The sequence below is a fragment of the Myxocyprinus asiaticus genome, chromosome 25, assembly GCF_019703515.2.
Source record: "Myxocyprinus asiaticus isolate MX2 ecotype Aquarium Trade chromosome 25, UBuf_Myxa_2, whole genome shotgun sequence".
Taxonomy (NCBI): Eukaryota; Metazoa; Chordata; class Actinopteri; order Cypriniformes; family Catostomidae; genus Myxocyprinus; species Myxocyprinus asiaticus.
In genome coordinates, this window is record NC_059368.1 from 14,195,765 (window position 1) to 14,214,861 (window position 19,097).

The following is a 19,097-nucleotide window of genomic DNA, read 5'->3' on the forward strand; positions in this document are numbered from 1 at the left end:
TCTCAATAAATGAATTAAATTTTTTTTAATCAAATTCGGTAAATGTGAAGTGCGTATATTAATAATATAGTACATACATTCTCTATAATTTAGCAGAGCCTACATACAAATCCTGAACCACATTTTCCATACATATAAAATGAGCGTGTCACTGACATAGAAATATGCCTGACATTCAACAAGGACGCAGTTAATGTGCAAAAGAATGTGCATATTCACATAGTCCATATTTCTATTCTTCTAATTCATTGCATACAGTCCATTTACACTACCAACTTCTTATGAATGTGTTGTCTTTAGGGAATGGACTATATAATAGGATGCAGATGCTGCAAAAACCGGAGAAAATCCTCAGAATTAAATTGCACGTGACCCAGCCCATTAGCGCTTTGCACAGGCGAATTCACCAAACCCATTTGAACCTAGACTTAGTGCATGCTTGCACAAAAATACCAAAACTTCATGGCCATGCCCATTGACTTTGTTCTTATGACTTATGGCATAGTGCTGCGCTTGGTGCTAGCGCTCTTAAAAGAGGGCCTACAAAGTCAGACAGGTTTTCTTGAAACAAACACAAGGGTGAGTAAATGATTACATAATTTTCATTTTTGGGTGAACTATGTCTTGAATATCTATAATTTCCTGCAAATGTTTTGTTAAATTTTTGCCTCATCTGCTGACAGAGGGGATATTTTAGGTAACTTTTTACAGGCTTTTACTTGTATCTTTTATGTTCCTTTAAATATGTTTCAGATACAAACATGTTGCAGGCACTTTTGTGGTTACATTTTGCTTTCTATTTCTGTGATATTTGTCTGTCAGTTCCCCCAACCATCCGTTCTACTGGTCCATCTGAGAGGTCAGTGGTCCTCCACATGCCCATCAGCCTTCAGTGTGTGGCCAGTGGAATTCCACCTCCTAGCATTACATGGCTTAAAGATGGCCGTCCTGTGGACACTACACAAGAATTCCTGAAGGTCAGACTTCAAAGAATGACTTTAGTTCCCTGAAGCCTTTTAAAGCAAATAAGGTGTTGGCAAGGTTTATTTAACCACACTTACCCAACAGTTCTGTTTTATAATACAGTTGTACTATCTCCTCTGTCTTTATCTCTCTGTGGTTACATGTAGCTGGAGTCTGCCGGCAAGGTGTTGCACATAAAGAAGGCCAGACTGGAGGGTGCTGGGAAATATACATGTGTGGCAACTAATGCGGCAGGGGATGCACAACAGCACATTCGGCTCAATGTGCACGGTAGGAAAAATACATTTTAACTTCGCTAAATAGTTGTACTTAAATACCTAACATACATCTCAATTTAAAATGAAGTTATTTGTACTGTATATGTGTTTTGTAGAACCTCCAAGCATTCAGCATGCTGGAGAAACACTCAATGAAACAATTCTAGCTGGTTTTCAAATTCACCTGAAGTGTAAGGCAACGGGAAGTCCTCTGCCAGGTGAGTCCCACATTTCCCATCTTAGGACAATATTAGGTTACATCTCAATTTGTCAAATTATACTATACACTAAAAGTATGTACTGATGTTTGGACAGTACATACTTTTAAGTGTGTATCAAAAGAGTATGCCCGTATAATACCATGTCATGACATTTATACTACAGACCCCTTTGTCACGTACCGTTTCCATTTGCCACATGTTTTCATCCATTTTAACTCATTACCTTAAAATTAATTATTGCTTAACTTTTACATTTCATACATTTAAAAACTTTTGTAAAAGCTTCAGCTTCTCATTCCTCTCCACTTTTCTTCTACTGAAAATAAAGTCGTCACAAAAGTCACAAACTCTTCCTCTTCCATTGCACAAGGGGTTGCGGGTATTAATAAGCTTGAATGAATTTACATTTAAAAAATTCACAGGAAATGTATATCATTAGGGCACCTTTGGCTTAATGTGTTCAACACTGATGATTTGGGACACACAAATTCTAATCTTGCATTCTGTCTAGGATGAATAGTATGCAAACTGGACTCCAGGTTTAAATTTGCACTAGCCAATGATAGATTCCGAAAATAGAGATAAATGCATCTCTAGTTTATACTGTGTGTTTTCTCTCTTGCTTTAGCTGTGGCGTGGTATAAGGATGGCCGTCCATTGACAAGCGCTGCTGGAGTGAACATACAGAGCAGAGGCCAGGTGCTGGAGATTGACCGTGCGCAGGTGTCAGATGCTGGTCTCTACAAGTGTGTGGCCATCAACGTGGCTGGCAGTACTGAGCTCACACACAGCCTGCAGGTGTACGGTGAGTGTGTTTGAAGGAGGTGGTTGTCAGTTTTTCCTAAATGTTCCTAAAAGTTGTCACTGTTTCCTAATACACTTTTCTCTCTGTTAGTTCCTCCCACTATTTCCAGTAATGGAGGAATGATAACAGTGGTGGTGAATAATCCAGTCAGGTTGGAGTGTGAAGCCTCAGGAGTCCCTGTGCCCAGCCTCACCTGGCTCAAAGAGGGCAGCCCTGTCTCCAGCTTCTCAGATGGCATCCAGGTGTGTGTTTTTGTGTGTGTTGGTGGTAGAGTGGGGGTTTGGATACTGTAATGTGTACATATCCATATTTATTGCACTCAGCTCCACCAGCTTTGCTGGACAACCAGCTTAACCATACAAGCAAGATTGCTGTGCTGGTTCACCAACTAAACTAGCTTTAAACAAGCACTAATTAGCATCAACTAGTTTGCAAATGCATGGGAATTCATACTCAAGCTGGTCTCTTCAGCAAGATAATTACAAGTTTTAACCAGTTTAATTCAGTGTTCAAATTTCTCTCTTTTAGGTATTGTCAGGTGGCAGGGTATTGACGTTCCTTAGCGCACAGGTCAGTGACACTGGTCATTACACCTGTGTGGCTGTGAATGCAGGTGGAGAAAATCACAGAGACTATGATCTGCATGTGTACGGTGAGCCCAGAAAACTCTCTCACTTCAAACCCAGTGAAATTTTGGTTAGGCTTGTTTGCATGTAAATAATTCCAGTTGTTTCGAGTCTTAATTCATATGCTGACTGCTTATCATTCACACAGAAAAACAAGTTGATGATTGGAAATGCATGTATGTGATTAGCATCAATAAGAATCTTGTCAAAAATCTCTTTCACATGAAGAGTGAATAATTTCTAATTTGTCATGTCAGTATGTCAAGAAGTTTTTTTTTAGCTCAATTCCCTGTTTTATAGCATGACGTAAGGTTGACTGTGCTGAAAAGCAGACTGAATAGCTATGGTAGTCATTTGTGAACCATTAATAAACACTTTGTGTCTAGGAAAGGTTTGGATTAGTGCATGTGTCTGGACACATGGCCAGACTGGCGAATCATGCCAGTGTTTAATGAATATAAGAGATCATACTGCTTTCAGATTTCAGATAAAGAAATATTTATGTTTATATGTGTGTGTGCTTGTGTCCCCCAGTGCCACCCAACATCATGGGTCAGGAGGTGAACAACACAGTTTTGATTGGTCAGACAGTGCAGCTGCATTGTCAAAGTGATGCCATCCCTCCGCCTACACTGAGCTGGCGGAAAGACAGTCGACCACTCTTTAGAAAGCCAGGACTGAGCCTATCAGAAGACAGCAGTTTGCTTAAGGTACAACACATCAACCAGCATGTAATTGCTACATCAGCATGTAATTGCTACACGACTGCTTCAGTAGCTTCATGGTGACTTGAAGCTTCATGTTAGTGTAATATTGCTCATTCTTAGAGTTAGGGGTTTGAACAAACCCCTAAACCGAAGTATTAAACTTTGGCGCATAACTCATCCCCACACCATTTGTTATACGAACATGAATGGCACCACGAATCAAGAGGCGTGTTGAGGAGAGGTGTGCTATTACTTTTCAGACATTGGACTTAATATTTTTGGACAATAAAACAGGCGAAAACATCACATTGACTTACATTGAAGAAGTGACCCAGGCCATATCAAGGAACCATTATATCTTAAAGACTTGAGTCTTTTGACTTGGACCAGTAAACAAGGTTTTCTACTGGCAAACACCACACACATTTTCTGCAAAAACTTATATAAAAAAGTTATTGAATTAGATTTTGCATAATTTTTGGTTAAAAAGGAAAACAAAATAGTGTGATACAGTGACAAGGAAGGAATTTGTTGGATTGTTTTTCTAGTTTACAGAGCATGACATTGATGGTAATGTTTTGATTTTGGTAATGGTTTTCTATTGACAGATAAACAGTGTACAGGTCCAGGACACAGGCAGGTATACATGTGAGGCTACCAATGTGGCAGGAAAAACAGAGAAGAACTATAACCTGAATGTGTGGGGTGAGTGCAAATTGTTTTCTACTGTATGTCAGACATTACAGGCTAATGTACCATGTTGCTGGCTACCACATTGTCATTGCTTTACATATTATATATTCTAACAGGGATTTTGGGTGGTGTTGTCAGTAGTACAGTGATGACCCACTGTATTAAATTCCCCCCACCCCTGTGTGTGTGAAATCTAGGATGGATGAAGCATGATCTCATCTATGACCTGTTTTAAAGTAACTGCAGTGCACACCAAATTGTTTGCCTCTCTCCCTCTTTTTGTAAACTTATAATACACTCCCTTTTTCCCAGTTCCTCCCAGTATCCGTGGATCTGATGAGGTGTCTCCTCTGACTGTGATTGAGGGCAGCCTCATCATGCTTGTATGTGAATCCAGTGGGATCCCTCCTCCCAGTCTCACCTGGAAGAAAGAGGGTAAGGCTTATCTTCACTGTTTTCATCACCATCTTCCAAATCCTTATAACTTTATAATCATGACCATCCTTGCTACATTTATCATCAACTTCAGCCTCCTACTCCATCTGTTTTAACTAGGGCTAAGTGCTAATGTAAGCATTACTATTTCTATTGGTCATGCTTAGGGTTAGGGATTTGACAAACCCCTAACTTTAGGTTTTAAACTTTGTTCATAACTTGTCCCGCCCAACTTCTGCTCAGGCAAGCATCTCTCGCATTTTCTTGAGTGAATTAAAAAAATCTAGGTGTCTTGGACTTCTGGTTTAGCATCTGCCATGTGAGATCTTAAAGTCGGGTGCTCTACAAACCATCCTTTAAAATTTGCGTCAATACTAGATACAGTGTTATCTTTTGTGTCTTACACAATCATAGACGATTTTTACAACAGCTGTACCTGATTTTTTTTTTGCATTTATCCGGGTTGATACCATGTCTACAAAAGCCCAACATTGAAAGAAGGCTGATCTGGTCGCTGCTAATGAACGTTCGTCAGAATCGGCTAAGTGTGACAAACCAAACTCGCCTGAGAGTGTTGCGATTATGGCTGCCATTAAAACGGTGAAGAGTGGAATTTATGAAAACTTTTATGCACACGCCGCTGTAATTCGAGGTTAAATTTCCTCAATTCAAGAAGAAATTCATAATGCACTCTCATCCTTGATATCAGATGTTAAAACCCAAGGTGAGCACATAACTAGCCTAGAGACTGCTGCTTTGGATTGGACAACCAGGGTGCTTCTCAAACGGAAGGCTGCAGCCTAGTTAGGCTGTGTTTTTCCTAGAACAGTTCTTCGGAGGCTGTAGGCTAGACTCCTCCTCAGCATTCAGTACTAGAATGAGACGGTGAAGTAAGTGCACATGACAAACCATATTCTTAGAACCATGTGATATTTTACTTTGTTTAGAAAACCCATATACTTCAGAAAACAAAAAATATGTCCTTTATCTCTTAATTGTTTTAACAAATACACTGATGCATCCTCCAAAATATGGCAAAAGAAGGCAGCGAATTGAGGCTGCCTTCCAAGTGTCCTCACAATTGAGACAGACTTTGATGGTGCTTGATGACATGGCAGCAGAGATATCCAGCCTAACGAGGCTGCAGTCTTCAGATTGAGAAGCACCACCAGTCTGCACTCACTTGAGCCTACTGTTGCTTCTCATCAGAAGGAGGTAACTGCATTACAACTAAATGCATCAATTTAGAGTGCCATTCCTGGAAAAGTAACCTCCGTCTGGTGGGAATCCCAGAAGGTCTGGAAGGTCCACAACAAACGAAGTTCATGGCAGAAGCATTGGCTGACATATTCAACCTACCTGTGCCCATCGTACACTCGCACTGAAACCAGCAGAAGGTAGCTGACCCTGTGCTTTCATGATTTGTTTTCATCATTATGATGTTAAGGAGGATATTCTGCGAAAGGTGAGCCAGGCTAAACAGCTCAAATTCAAGGACATATTTCTGGATTTTCCTCCTGAAATTGCCAAGAAGCAAGCTGCCTATTATGAGGTGAAATGACTGCTGAGGACTTTGTCTGAGGTGAAGTATGGGTTGAAGGGTCTTGCCAGTTTCAGAATCAGGCAGAATGGTGTCAAACACAAGTTTGACACTCCGACAGCGGCAATGGATTTTGTGAGACAGTGCCTACTACCCGCTTGAGTAAATGGGTACAATGTATGCCGGGTTTTGGACACAGCTTGGATGGCCCTTTTCCTCTTTGTCCTGGATAACACGACGGCTTTCTTTTTCAAAAACTTCAGACCAAAAAACACAGTTCCACTGTTCAACTTTCCATCTAAGATGAGACCGAGTCCAGAGAAGTTGGCAGCGCTTCTTGACAGTGTTGATGTAGGGCATCTGCTTTGCATAGTAAAGTCTTAACTTGCATCTGTGGATGCAGCGGCGAGTGGTGTTGACTAACAAAGGTTTACTAAAGTTATTCCAAGCCCATGTTCATGATATCCATTACAGATGTATGCAATTTTTTAAGACCGTGACGTCTGAGGGATAAGAGATCAAGCGCATTCAGAAATGGTTTTCATCTTGCCCTTTATGCACCAAGATTTGACCAGATTCCTTGAATATTTTAACTATATTGTGCACTGTAGAGGGTGAAATGCCCTAACTCCTTCCAATTTGTCTTTGGGGAACATTGTTCTGAAAGTTCTGGATTATTTGTTTAAGCATCTGTTGGCAAAATGACAAGTCTTGAACGATCCTTGCTCTTGAATGTAGGAACATTTTTGGTTGTATAAGTATACGTGGTATGATTAAAGTGCCCGCGCACCTCCATCATTAATTATTTTATTTTTTGGAGTCATTAAGAATTTTTAGTGATTCCAAACTCAATTCAACACAAACAGCACATGAAAACATGGAATCAACTTTCATCAATATATGCCATCACCAAAACTCTTGAATCTTAGTACAGTACCAAAAAACGTGGGCTATGTCCCCGTCCTCCAACTGGCATCGCCAGCAAGTAGGTGTGTCTTTAAGGCCAAGCCTATACAATCTAGAGGGAGTCCAATAAAAACGATGCAGAATCTTAAACTGAATGAGGCGCACTCTTGCATCCCTAGACATAGACTTGACATTTTTTAAAATCCTACCCCATTCTTCATCCTTCAGTACTAAAGTCTACAGTCTCTCTCCCATAACTTCTTAAGAGATGTTAAAACCCCATCCCCTAGACTCTGAATTAGCCAGGAATAGTACGCTGAAGCCTTGTGACCCTTTCCAAAAGCCGCAAGTACCATCTCAAGAGTGTCTGCCACTTTAGGGGGCTGAGTACTACACCCAAAGGTGGTACAAAGTAGATGGCGCAGCTGTAAGTACCTGAAGAATTGAGATCTGGGAATCCCAAACCACTGTATAATATTTTCAAAGGACCTCAATGCTCAGTTTTCATACAGGTCACCCAGCATAGCAACTCCCTTCTCAATCCATTCTGTCCAGCAAAAAGGGGATTTGTTAATACACAATTTAGGGTTTAACCAAATACTTGCAGCAATGTTCAGGTAAATGTCTGAATTGAACACACAGGAAACTTTTGTCCACACTAACTGCATGTGCGAGATAATGTGATGTATATTTACTTCTCCAGGCAGCTTGGTAGAAAGACTTTGCAATGGCAAGATAGGGGCAAGGACCTCCTGTTCAATAAAGAGCCAGGGAGGAGCTCTCTGAGTTGGAAGCGACCAATGCGCCAAATGTCCTGGGAGACCAAAAGAATAATAGTAAAACAAAATCTTGGGGAGACCTAACCCACCTTTGTCAGTTGGCCTGTGTAACTTGTTAGAATGCATCCGCTGACATTTACCATTCCAGATAAAGGATTTAGCTATACTATCAAATTGTTTAAAATAAAAGAGGGGAATTTCAATGGGGAGAGACTGTAGTAGGTTGTTGAATTTTGGAATAAAATTCATTTTTATAACATTAACTTTCCCAATCATAGATAAATGTAGTGAAGCCCAACTGTCCACATCACTCGAAAACCTTTTTATTAAAGGGTCAAAATTAATTCTAACTAAATCACACAAATTTGCTGAGAATAAAATACCCAAATACTTAATGCCCTGTTTGGGCCACAGAAAGGCGCCTGGCTGAAAAGCCGTTACCGGGCAGTACGCTGTCAGAATCAAAGCTTCGGATTTAAACCAATTAACTCTGTATCCTGAGAATTTAGATATGGAATTGATAATTCTGTGGAGGCAAGGCATAGATCTAGTAGGGTTGGAGACGAATAATAAAATATCACCTGCGTAAAGCAAAAGCTTATGCGCCATACCTCCCACCACTACCCCTGGAAAATCATCCTCCTTTCTTATCGCGGCTGCTAATGGTTCCAGGGCAGGACAAATGGGGAAAGAGGGCAATCCTGTCGGGTGCCCCTATCCAGAGTAAAATAATCTGAAATTAATCCATTTGTTTGTACCACCACTACCGGGTGTCTAGAAAGTAACTTAATCCGTCCAATAAAAATATTCCCGAACCCATATATTTCCAAAATCTTAAAAAGATAATCCCATTCTACCATATCAAACACCTTTTCGGCATCAAGTGAGATGGCAGCGACCGGAGTCTGATCATTCGCCACTGAGCACATGATATTGACACGGAGTTGCAGCCCCGAATAAACCCCCCCGATCTATATGTATAAGAGTTGTCATAACTTAATCGGTTAGCCAAAATTTTTGACAATATTTTAACATCTAGCTGGATCAGGGAAATTGGATGGTAACTCTTACACTCGCTTGGACCTTTGTCCTTTTTAAGAATCAGACTTATCTGGGCTTGTGTCATAGTTGGCGGAAGTTTTCCATTCTTTAATGATTCTGTATAAACTTCTAACAAAAGTGGAGCCTGTTCTGTAGCATAAGATCTAAAAAATTCAGCGGCAAAGCCATCTGGCCCCGGAGCCTTGCCTGTAGGCGGGGCCTTAATTACCTCGTCAAGCTCCTCCAAGGTTATCCCAGAACCAAGAGAATTTTTCCCCTCAGTCGTCAATCCAGGGAGTTCTAATGGTTCCACAAAGTTTCTAATATCCTCATCAGTAGACGAAGATGTGGAACTATAAAGATCAAGATAGAACTCCCCAAAAGCATTACCAGTATCAATGGCCGATGTAAATATTTCACCACCAGCAGATTTGTGGGAATGGTAGAAAAAGACACTCTCTGCCCCATATATCCAGCCAAAAGTCTTCCTGCCTTGTCCCCCTACTCAAAGTATGACTGTCCCACCTCGAATAACCAAAACTCCACCTTCCGTGACAAAATAGTATTATATCTGTATTTCAATCGGGTCAATTCTCGGAGGCCATTAGAAGACATTCGGTGCTTCAGCTCTGCTTCAGCACTTTTAATATTCCCTTCCAACTCCATGAGTTCTCGTGCTTTGGATTTTTTGGTGAATGAGGCATACTGTATGATCCAGCCCCTAAGAACCACCTTAAATGCCTCCCAAGCCACACCCACAGAAGATACTGAGGACCAGTTGGTCTCCATATAAACATTTATTTCAGCCTTTAACATTTGTTGTAAATCAGAATTTTGCAAAAGGGATACATTAAAGTGGCAACTATATGATTTTTTTTTCTCCATATGTGGCAACACCTCTAAACTCACCAGGGCATGATCTTAGACTAAGATGATTCCAATTGAGCAATCAACAACCGATGAAATGAGGGACTTAGATATATAAAAAAAAATCTATTCTAGAGTAAATCTTATGGACTAATGGAAAAAAATGTATAGTCCCTACCAGATGGGCTCAGAAGTCTCCAAATATCTGTAAAACCAAGATTTTTACACATTCTGTGAAGCGTCAGTGTTGTTCTAGGGGACTTACATACTTTTGCTTCACTATGATCAAGGACTGAGTCCATCAAAAGATTAAAGTCTCCTCCCAGTATTATATCATGAGGGGTGCCAGCTGTTTGCAACATCCCTTCAAGAACTATAAAAAAGCCCTGATCATCAACGTTAGGTGCATAAACTTTAGCCAGAATCGACCTTTGCCCCTGAATTTCTGCTAAAACAATAATGACTCTTCTTAATTGATCTTTAATCTGTTTGAGACATTTGAATTGTAGAGGTTTACTTATCAGTGTAATGACTCCCCTGCTCTTACTTGAGCCAGCACTAAAGAAAATATGTCCACCCCATATCTTCCCAAATTTTTCAGCTTCCTGCGGAGAACGATGCGTTTCTTGAAGAAACACAATATCATATTTCTTACGTTTAAGAAAAGAAATAACTTTTCTTCTTTTCATGGGATGCCCCAACCCATTCACATTCCATGTGGAGAGAGACAATCCACTCATACTAACATTTGACATTTTGACCTATTAGAAAAAACATATTGTGTGTCAAAAAATAAAATTATAAATACCACATTCCCCATTAGTGCAACAATCAAACCCCAGACACCCCCCCCGAACCAAACAAACAGAAAAAAGAAGAACGTGCACATTAACCCCGCGCACGACAGCGCCAACCGGCATCCATCCCTCTAAACTCAAACAGTCCATGTATGCCTACGAGAGTCCCTGCGACAACTTTGCCATCGGATTGCTCAAGTCCGGTGTTTCTATACAAATTTTGTGAAACAGAATTACATAACAGAAAATAATCTATAAAACAAACTCCAGCCAATAGGCAGAATAAACACAAAGAACATGTAGATTCATTCACAAAACTGTCTCAAAGGTGTGTTCCTCCACAAAACAAATTCCAGCAAAAAAATAAATAAATAAAAGCAGACAGTCAATGAATGTTCAATGGGCTGGCTGTTCATGAGTGCAGCAGATTACCTAATCCTTCCAATGTCCTGCAAAAAATACTCCATGAAACAAACTCCAGCCCATAGGAGGCATAAACACAAAGAACTAGCAGATTCATCCACAACTGTCCCGAAGGAGTGTTATTCCACAAAACAAACTCCAGCCGCTAGGCAGGACCAGCACAAAAAGAAACAAAAAAGGCGCCCAGCTTCCTCGGACAGTCGAGTGTATGCTCAGCGAGTTAATTCACTTGGAGGCACGTGAGAAACACACCATGAATTTCTCAGTCCCTTGATTTTATGAAAGACATCGCTTGTTGTGGGCATGTAAATATTTTGTGGCCATCCTTAGTATCTATTCTTAATTTGGCCAGAAACATCAGTGCAAAGCGATCCTCCGTCGATGCAAGAGTTTCTTGAAGGAGTATTACTACACAAGACAAACTCCAGCTGCTAGGTGGAACCAACACACAAAGAAACAAAATGATGCCCAGCTTCCTCAGACAGTTGAATGTATGCTCAGCGAGTCAACTCACTCGGGGGCCACATGAAAATCACCAAATGGTTTACTCACCCCATTGTCTCTATGAAAGACAATGCTTGCTGATGGCATGTAAATATTTTGCGGCCATCCTTAGTATCTATTCTCAGTTTGGCCAGAAACATCAGTGTAAACGCGATCTTCCGTTGATGTAAGAGTTACTTGCATTCCTTGAATCTATCACATTTCTCTCATCGAATTCGCAAAGTCTGGGAACAAGAAAATGCTGTGATTCTTCCAAGAAAGCTTTCCTTTGCTCCTTTCCTCGCGCAACACAAGATCTTAATCGTATGATCTCAGAAATTAGGCCAGAATTAGGCCAGTGCCTGTCTCCCTCAGCTGACCTATGAGCTGGGACTCTGTGAGCTCGCTCGATTTCCAGCTTGTGGCCTGTTATGTTGAGCAGACTCGGGAAGAGCTCGTCCAGGAATTTCGACATATCTCAACCTTCTTCATGCTCAGGAATTCCAACAATTCGGACATTGTTTTGCCGGCTACGATTATCCAAATCCTCCAGTTTTTCTAAAATGCGTTGCAAGTCTATCTTGGTCGCTAGCGGATTAGCAGCTAATTCCCTCTCCGATGACTACAGATAATCGATCCGCCTCTCGACCTCCCCGATTCTTGTAACCAACTCAGAGAATTTTGTTTCCATCACAGTAATCGATCAACGTATTACAGCAAGATCCTCTAAGTCAGCAACAACTTTCATCAGCATCACAGACATGCTTGCCAGTTGCCACTGGATTTCTCCCACTGCACAGTCCAAACTGAGTCTCTGATCTGTGTCCTTGTCAGAGGTATCAGCTTGAGCACATAAGTGTCTTTTAATATCTCCAGAGCCTGAGGATTTTGAATTCTTTGCCATATTGACTTAAAAGAACAAATATGTAGCAGAGCATATCGAATCTCACCGTTTTATGACATAAAAATAATTAAAAACTAGCAAAGTGTGCAGAGCTCGCCGTTTACTTGTCCGACCCTCGCATGGCATCACGTGGCACCTCCATCATTAATTAAGGGAACAATATGTGTGTTAGGAATTTAATTAAGCTGTCTGTATGTCTACGTCATTAATGTAGGGAAATTTAGTAATGGAATTCGTCGTTTTCGACAACATTATAAGAAAGATAAAGGACAAAAATTAGATTATTTGTCTGAATAAAATTCTCCACCATTAAAATCGTAATAATACGTCTCGTATCCGCTCACAAGTTCTATTGTAAGGAATTAGCTTTAAGAAGGGAATTATGATTAATTCAATTATTGGAGTAATATTATTTTCATGGCTTATTGAAAATAATATCACAAATATTTTAGGTATAGCTTTAGGGCTGGATCTTTGAAAAAATCAAGTCACGAGATTATCAAAATATACCACAGTCAAATTATCTTTGAATACAAACAAGACTTTATTGCTAATCTAAACATAAAACTAATCTAACACATACAAACATGAAACAGGTTGGTGAGTAAAGTGAATCGAGTAGCTTGACTGGAAATGATCTATACAGAGAAAATGAACTTTACGGAGTCTGTAGACAATGCCTTGAGAACCATTGATACTTAATTCAGTCTAACTCGATTTGCAATTGGGTAACTCGAATTATATTAAAGAGACACCAGCACTTTCAGCAAAGTCTGGAGATGTACTTGCGTTTCCTTGCGTTACTTGTTTCTTTGGCTTGTTGTAGAAAGTTCTGGTGTTTCCGTCTATGTTTTGGACCTCTGTTAAGATTGTGGATAGTTTGTTGCTGGGATGATGAGGCGGGGCTTTGAAGCGAGGCCTTCCGTGAGGGAAACTCGCCACTCCCGTCACATGTGTGTCGTAGTGCAGAGAAGAGAAGGGCTTCCTCTGAGCTTTATTCCGAGCCTTCCTGGACTTCTACATTGCATGGAACTTGAGGGATGCCAGGGCGAGGCTGCAAGCCACAATGTCAAGGGCGTGGAGGAATGAGGAGCTGCAGAGGAAGTGAAGAAACAAGAGAAGAGAGAACTCAAGGGGGTTATTCAGGATGGTCTTTTAACCCATTCGATTTGTTCACACCCCAAAGAGGCAGAGGCGGCTTTTCAGAGGGCCCATGGTCGAAGTGTCCTCACCTCAAATAATTAATTTATGGCCTTTGTTCCAAGGTTTGTAAGTTTCCTGCTCAAAAACTGAACATTTTAATCTTGAGTTTCATAAGAAAACTATAACTGCAAATAACCCGAAAATACTTCACACCATCATTCTGGAATTTAAGAGACAATCAATTACATACCAAACACTTGTACATTCTTATTAAATTACAGTTATAATTCAGTTATAATGCATGATAAAACTTCCTACTAATTAGTTTTTTAGTTTTAACATGGATAATACAAGATTAAGGTTTATTTGTCAGTTATAAGTGATTACAAATCACTACACATATTTTGAAAGGTACATCATGCTATAATCATTAATTTGTCAGTTATAAAAGTGACAATAGGTCATACCACATCATTTTCAGAATGATCTAGCAAGGCAAGGTATTGTGTACATTTCAGTGCAAAAAGGGATTCTGTGCATTTAGAGGGTTAACTCATCGAAGTACTGTGACTTTGTGTGAAATGTTCCTGGATTAAGATGAGATGTCTTAGTATCATAATCATGCAAACATGAGGGTCTCACAAGGAAGCCTGCTTTAGCTCTGTGTGGAAGTTCAGAAGGTCATGCTGAGTCTGCCCCATGTCACTGTCCTGTGGGTTGAGGGGCCTCTCTGACCAATGGCCCTTTTCTTTTAAATCATGCTGTTTTAGCAGAATGGTTAATTTCCTTGAACATTTTATCATCCAAAGGCAGGCCTCAACTAGACTCCTTGATGCCTAGCAGAGCAGAATCTTTTAATTTATGACGTTGAGGAATTCCAGGGTTAAAAGTTTGGGTTTTCTGGATTCAAGTCATTTTGCATAGCATTTGTTTGTTCTTCTGCACCGAATGTACTACATGAAAAGACTAGGCTGTTTTTGGAGGCTCCTTATACAGTATACAATATTATGACACAATTGCCTCACCTGTTTAACATCTCCTGTTTCACATTGCCTTGTTATTTCAACTCGTCAAATTGTTATTAGTCTTAAATTGCCCCTGTCTCAACTTTTTTGGAGTGTGTTGCAATCATCTGATTTGAAATTACTGTACATTTAAAAAAAAAACTATGAAATTCACAAGGTAAAACATCATTTAATGTGTAGTTGTAATGTTTTAATATGGCAAAGGGTGAATATAATTTACAAATCACTCCTTTTTGTTTTTATTAGCACTTTTCATACTGTCCCAACTTTTTCGGAATTGAGGTTGTACAAGGAAATATTCTTTTTTTTTTCTCATGAACATCAGACCTTTTCCCAAATTGATTTTTTTTTCATAGATCAGAAACTTCTTCCTTATCTTCAGAATTGCTCATATGAAAGTATAGTAATTTCTGATCATTCTCCAGTTGTTGTAGGGCTTCAATTTCCACAGACACCACCAATAAATCATCAATGGTGACATAATCCAAGTCTTTTAACTGACAAACAATTTGTTAAATTTATTTCCTCCAATATAACATATTTTATTGAAGTTAATGCTACACCAGGTATGGCTTATTCTACAATTGTGGAAGTTTGAAATGCTACCTGTGTGGTTTAATAATCTCATACTCTTCTCATAACAATAGAAAGCAAAATAGTCACCTTGATGAACTGTCCCTCTCTATAGCAGCTTTTGATGATCAGTATTCCTCAGATCCTTCCTCTAAACTTTATGAAGAGTGTCAATTTGCTTTTACGTGCAGATTCATAAATCTGAGATGTCTCGTCTGATATCCCAACTTAGACTACCTTCAGGAGCTACTGTTTTTGATTAAAAAGAGATAAATGCTCAGTTTAAACAATTTTATGTAAATGTGTACACTTCTGAGAAAGCGTTTGACTGTATTGAGTGGGACTGTCTTATTAATGATTTGGAAAGATTCAGAATAGGTCTCAAATTTATTTCTTGGATAAAAATTATTTATACTACTCCCAAACCGTCTGTACATACAAATAACATTACCTCTGATTATTTTTCACTATGTCGGGGAACAAGACAGGGGTACCCCCTCTCTCCTCTTTTATTCACAATTTCCATTGAACCTTTGGCAATTGCACTACGTGCCGACACAGAGGTGCAAGGTATGTTTCATGCTGGTCTAGAACAAAAGATTTCTTAAACGCTGATAATCTTCTTTATTTTTATCGAATCCCCTTGTTTCAATTCCCATGTTCTTTCAATATTGGACTCATTTAGTACCTTTTCAGGGTATAAGCTGAATCTCTCTAAGAGTGAATTATTTCCGGTGAACTGTGCTGCATTAAAAATCTCATATTCAGGTTTCCCATTTAAAATTGTTACTAGTCAATTTAGGTATTTGGGTGTTCAAGTGACTCACAGGCATGCTGATTTGTTTAAAGCTAATATTATCCCTCTATTCAGTCTCACAATGTCTTTGTTTCTGTCATGGAAATCCCTTCCTCTTTCAAATTATTATTTTTTTTTAAATATTTATTTCAATGTTTACCCATATTTATCCCTAAATAGTTTTTTACCAACCTGGAAAAAAGTATTTTTTCTATTATTTGGAATAATAAATTATAAAGGCGAATAAAACAAAAACACCTTGTGAAGCCGAAAGAGCTGGGTGGCTTAGCTTTGCCAAACTTTCAAACTTATTACTGGGCCCCCAATTGTAGAAATGTATTGTACTGGGTACAATATGACCTCCAGCAGTGTAAACCTCTCTGGGTTCAAATGGAGGCTATATTTTGTACCCCAGCAACATTAACATCTTTTATTTACTCCCCTATTCCTCCCACTCTCAGTATATTGATCAAGAACCCTATGGTTTAGCATTATTTGAGGATCTGATCTCAGTTTTGTAGAACACTATGGCTTAAGTGTCTCTCTCCAGTTTCTCACATCTTTGGCAATGTATCTTTTTCACCCTCATCTTCTGATGGGGCTTTTAATACCTGGAGAGCACAAGGCTTAGTAAAAATTGGTCAGTTATTTATTGATAATAACTTTGTTTCATTTGACCAACTTAAAGAAAAATTTAAGTTACCTAACTCACACTTATTCCAATATTTTCATGTAAATATTTCTCTGATTTTCCCTCTATTCCACCCAACAGCATTCTCGAGTGCATTATAGATCAGCATAAATGGATAAGGGGTGCCATTTCTAGAATTTACAGTTTAATAAATAAAAAGCAAGCCCCTTTTAATGGGCCATTAAAGTTTCTTTGTGAGGATAACTTGAAGATGACAGTGGATGGTGACACTTGGGACTCTATCTTAGAAAGAATATACAGTTCCTCAGTTAATTCTAGGCACTGCCTTATTCAGTTTAAGGTAGTACATTGTGTCCATTGGTCTAAAGCCCAACTCAGCAAAATATTTCCTCATCTTGACCCCACCTGCCAACGATGTGCTGTAGAGCCAGCCTCTTTGTGTCATTCATTTTGGTCTTGTCCTAAATTATTAAAGATTTTGGGAATTTTGTTTTAGCTGTTTTTCAGACATTTTGCTATGGTAAGACCCAACCTCCTGACAGCCTTATTTGGTGTTCTGCCAGAAAATATTAAATTAACAGCTTTAGAAATTGACAATATAGCACTTTCCACACTGTTGGCCAGATGACTTATACTTATTAATTGGAAGCAACCATCTCCACCATCCTATTGTCAGTGGGTTTTGGATCTACTTTTTGCCCTCAAACTTGAAAAGATTCAATTTGGGATCAGAAAGAAACCAGATCTTTTTACTAAATCATGGAGCCCTTTTTTACACTATTTTAAGGAGACAGGTACTTATTAAAATCTGTTCTTTTCTCGTTTTATTTTTGTGTCTCCTTTCTTTTTTCTAACGTTATATTATAATTTTACTGTAACTTAAAGACCCCCTCCAGTGAAAACCAAGTTTTTAACCTTGTTTACATGTCCATATGGTGTTTTTTTATATGCGAGAAGACATACCATATGTAAAATCAGCAGTCAATGCCATGGCTAAGCATTTTCGCTTTGGAACTCAGTGTACCAAAGACAGTCTCAAAAACATGGATTCAGACAGCCAGGGTTTCATACGTCACAAACCTAAGGAACCAATCCCGTCGACTTGTGGGGTGGGGCTCTCCATACCAATAGCATATGCTACGGCGAAGCAAGGGGTATCAGGAGAAGCCAGGTGTTGCTACATATTGGTATTTTGCAAGACGTGTTCTGTTTTTGGATGCAAAGTTGCGAAAGGACAAATGGTGAGCCTTCATGTATTACCAAAGGATCTGAAAATACGAAATAAATGGGTGCAGTTTATTTGGAAAAATCATAATGTCCCAGCAAAACTTCCAGAGAAAACTCAGGTATGCAGTAGTAATTTTCCAGAGAACTGTTTTGAAAATTTTACCCAAAAATAGATGGGTTTTCCACTAAACTTATTTTGAAGCCCAACGCGGTTCCATCAATTTATCCTGGGGACACAGCGAGTATGAGCCAACATGTTGGTCAACCGGTAAGTTTCTTTTTCTTGTGTTTTATCCATTAACTGTGTCCAACAAATCTGCAGTGTGCTAGATAAAGTTAGCCAATGTTAGCATGCCAAGTTACATGATGATTCATGTCAAATGCTGACAGGAAATTACTGTTATGTAACTTACGTTTCTAACGTTGTAGAAAGCAATACATAAAATACATTACCATTGTGATACCTCGACTTGTAGGCGACCCTGTACAATTCGCTCTTCTTCATAATCAGTTTCTAGTTCAAACATATATGGCTGAATTACTCCAATGTTACCACTTGCCATCGTGTAGCGTTTAGTACTTTTACAGTGTACAGAGTTGAAGGTGAGCAGGTAGCCCGAGCTTCAGGCGAGCGGTGCTTGGGTGAGTGGAGATGGAGACGGGGACTAATTTGCATATTCATAGATCCATGCATACTAAATGAGGCAAAGGTGTAGATTGATATCTAAGCCATTTAAGGCATGAAGAGATTATTTTCATGGAATTTTTTTTTTTTAAATATGTAATTTTGATTAACAAAAATTAGTTTTAGGAGTTAAACCAGTAACTGAAGAGGGACTTAAATTTTTTTAGATGTGACTTTTGTAGTGTATGTTAACATGTAAGGATGTCCATGTCATCCTCGTAATGTGAAGCTCTGTCTTGAGTGGGTTTTTGTAATTGTATTTTTCGAATAAAAAATAAATAAATCTAGGTGTCTCGTCTATGTCTCAGGCTCAGAGCTAAAGGGCGACTCTCGGGTGCGTGTTCTGTCTGGTGGTCGTCAGCTGCAGATCTCCAGTACTGAGAGAAGCGATGCTTCTTCTTACACCTGTATGGCCTCCAGTGCAGCCGGCAATGTGATGAAAGAGTACAGCCTGCAAGTTTATGGTACCTCATTCTCTCTCACACAATACTACAGGCACCACTAAAGGATCCCGTAATCCCACTTTTA

At 39.4% G+C, this 19,097-nt stretch overlaps 1 protein-coding gene across 1 annotated transcript in view; it reads left to right on the plus strand.

Moving 5' to 3' along the window:
* The window catches only part of LOC127416380 (hemicentin-1-like), a 150,268-nt gene that overhangs the window by 78,945 nt on the left and 52,226 nt on the right, over nucleotides 1-19,097 (plus strand). Inside the window, exons 35-44 of the mRNA XM_051655706.1 lie at nucleotides 823-977; nucleotides 1,131-1,254; nucleotides 1,358-1,459; nucleotides 2,091-2,267; nucleotides 2,358-2,509; nucleotides 2,796-2,919; nucleotides 3,428-3,603; nucleotides 4,209-4,305; nucleotides 4,606-4,728; nucleotides 18,878-19,033. Of these exons, the coding sequence (XP_051511666.1) occupies nucleotides 823-977; nucleotides 1,131-1,254; nucleotides 1,358-1,459; nucleotides 2,091-2,267; nucleotides 2,358-2,509; nucleotides 2,796-2,919; nucleotides 3,428-3,603; nucleotides 4,209-4,305; nucleotides 4,606-4,728; nucleotides 18,878-19,033 (1,386 nt within the window). The remainder of the gene's footprint in view (nucleotides 1-822; nucleotides 978-1,130; nucleotides 1,255-1,357; nucleotides 1,460-2,090; nucleotides 2,268-2,357; nucleotides 2,510-2,795; nucleotides 2,920-3,427; nucleotides 3,604-4,208; nucleotides 4,306-4,605; nucleotides 4,729-18,877; nucleotides 19,034-19,097) is intronic.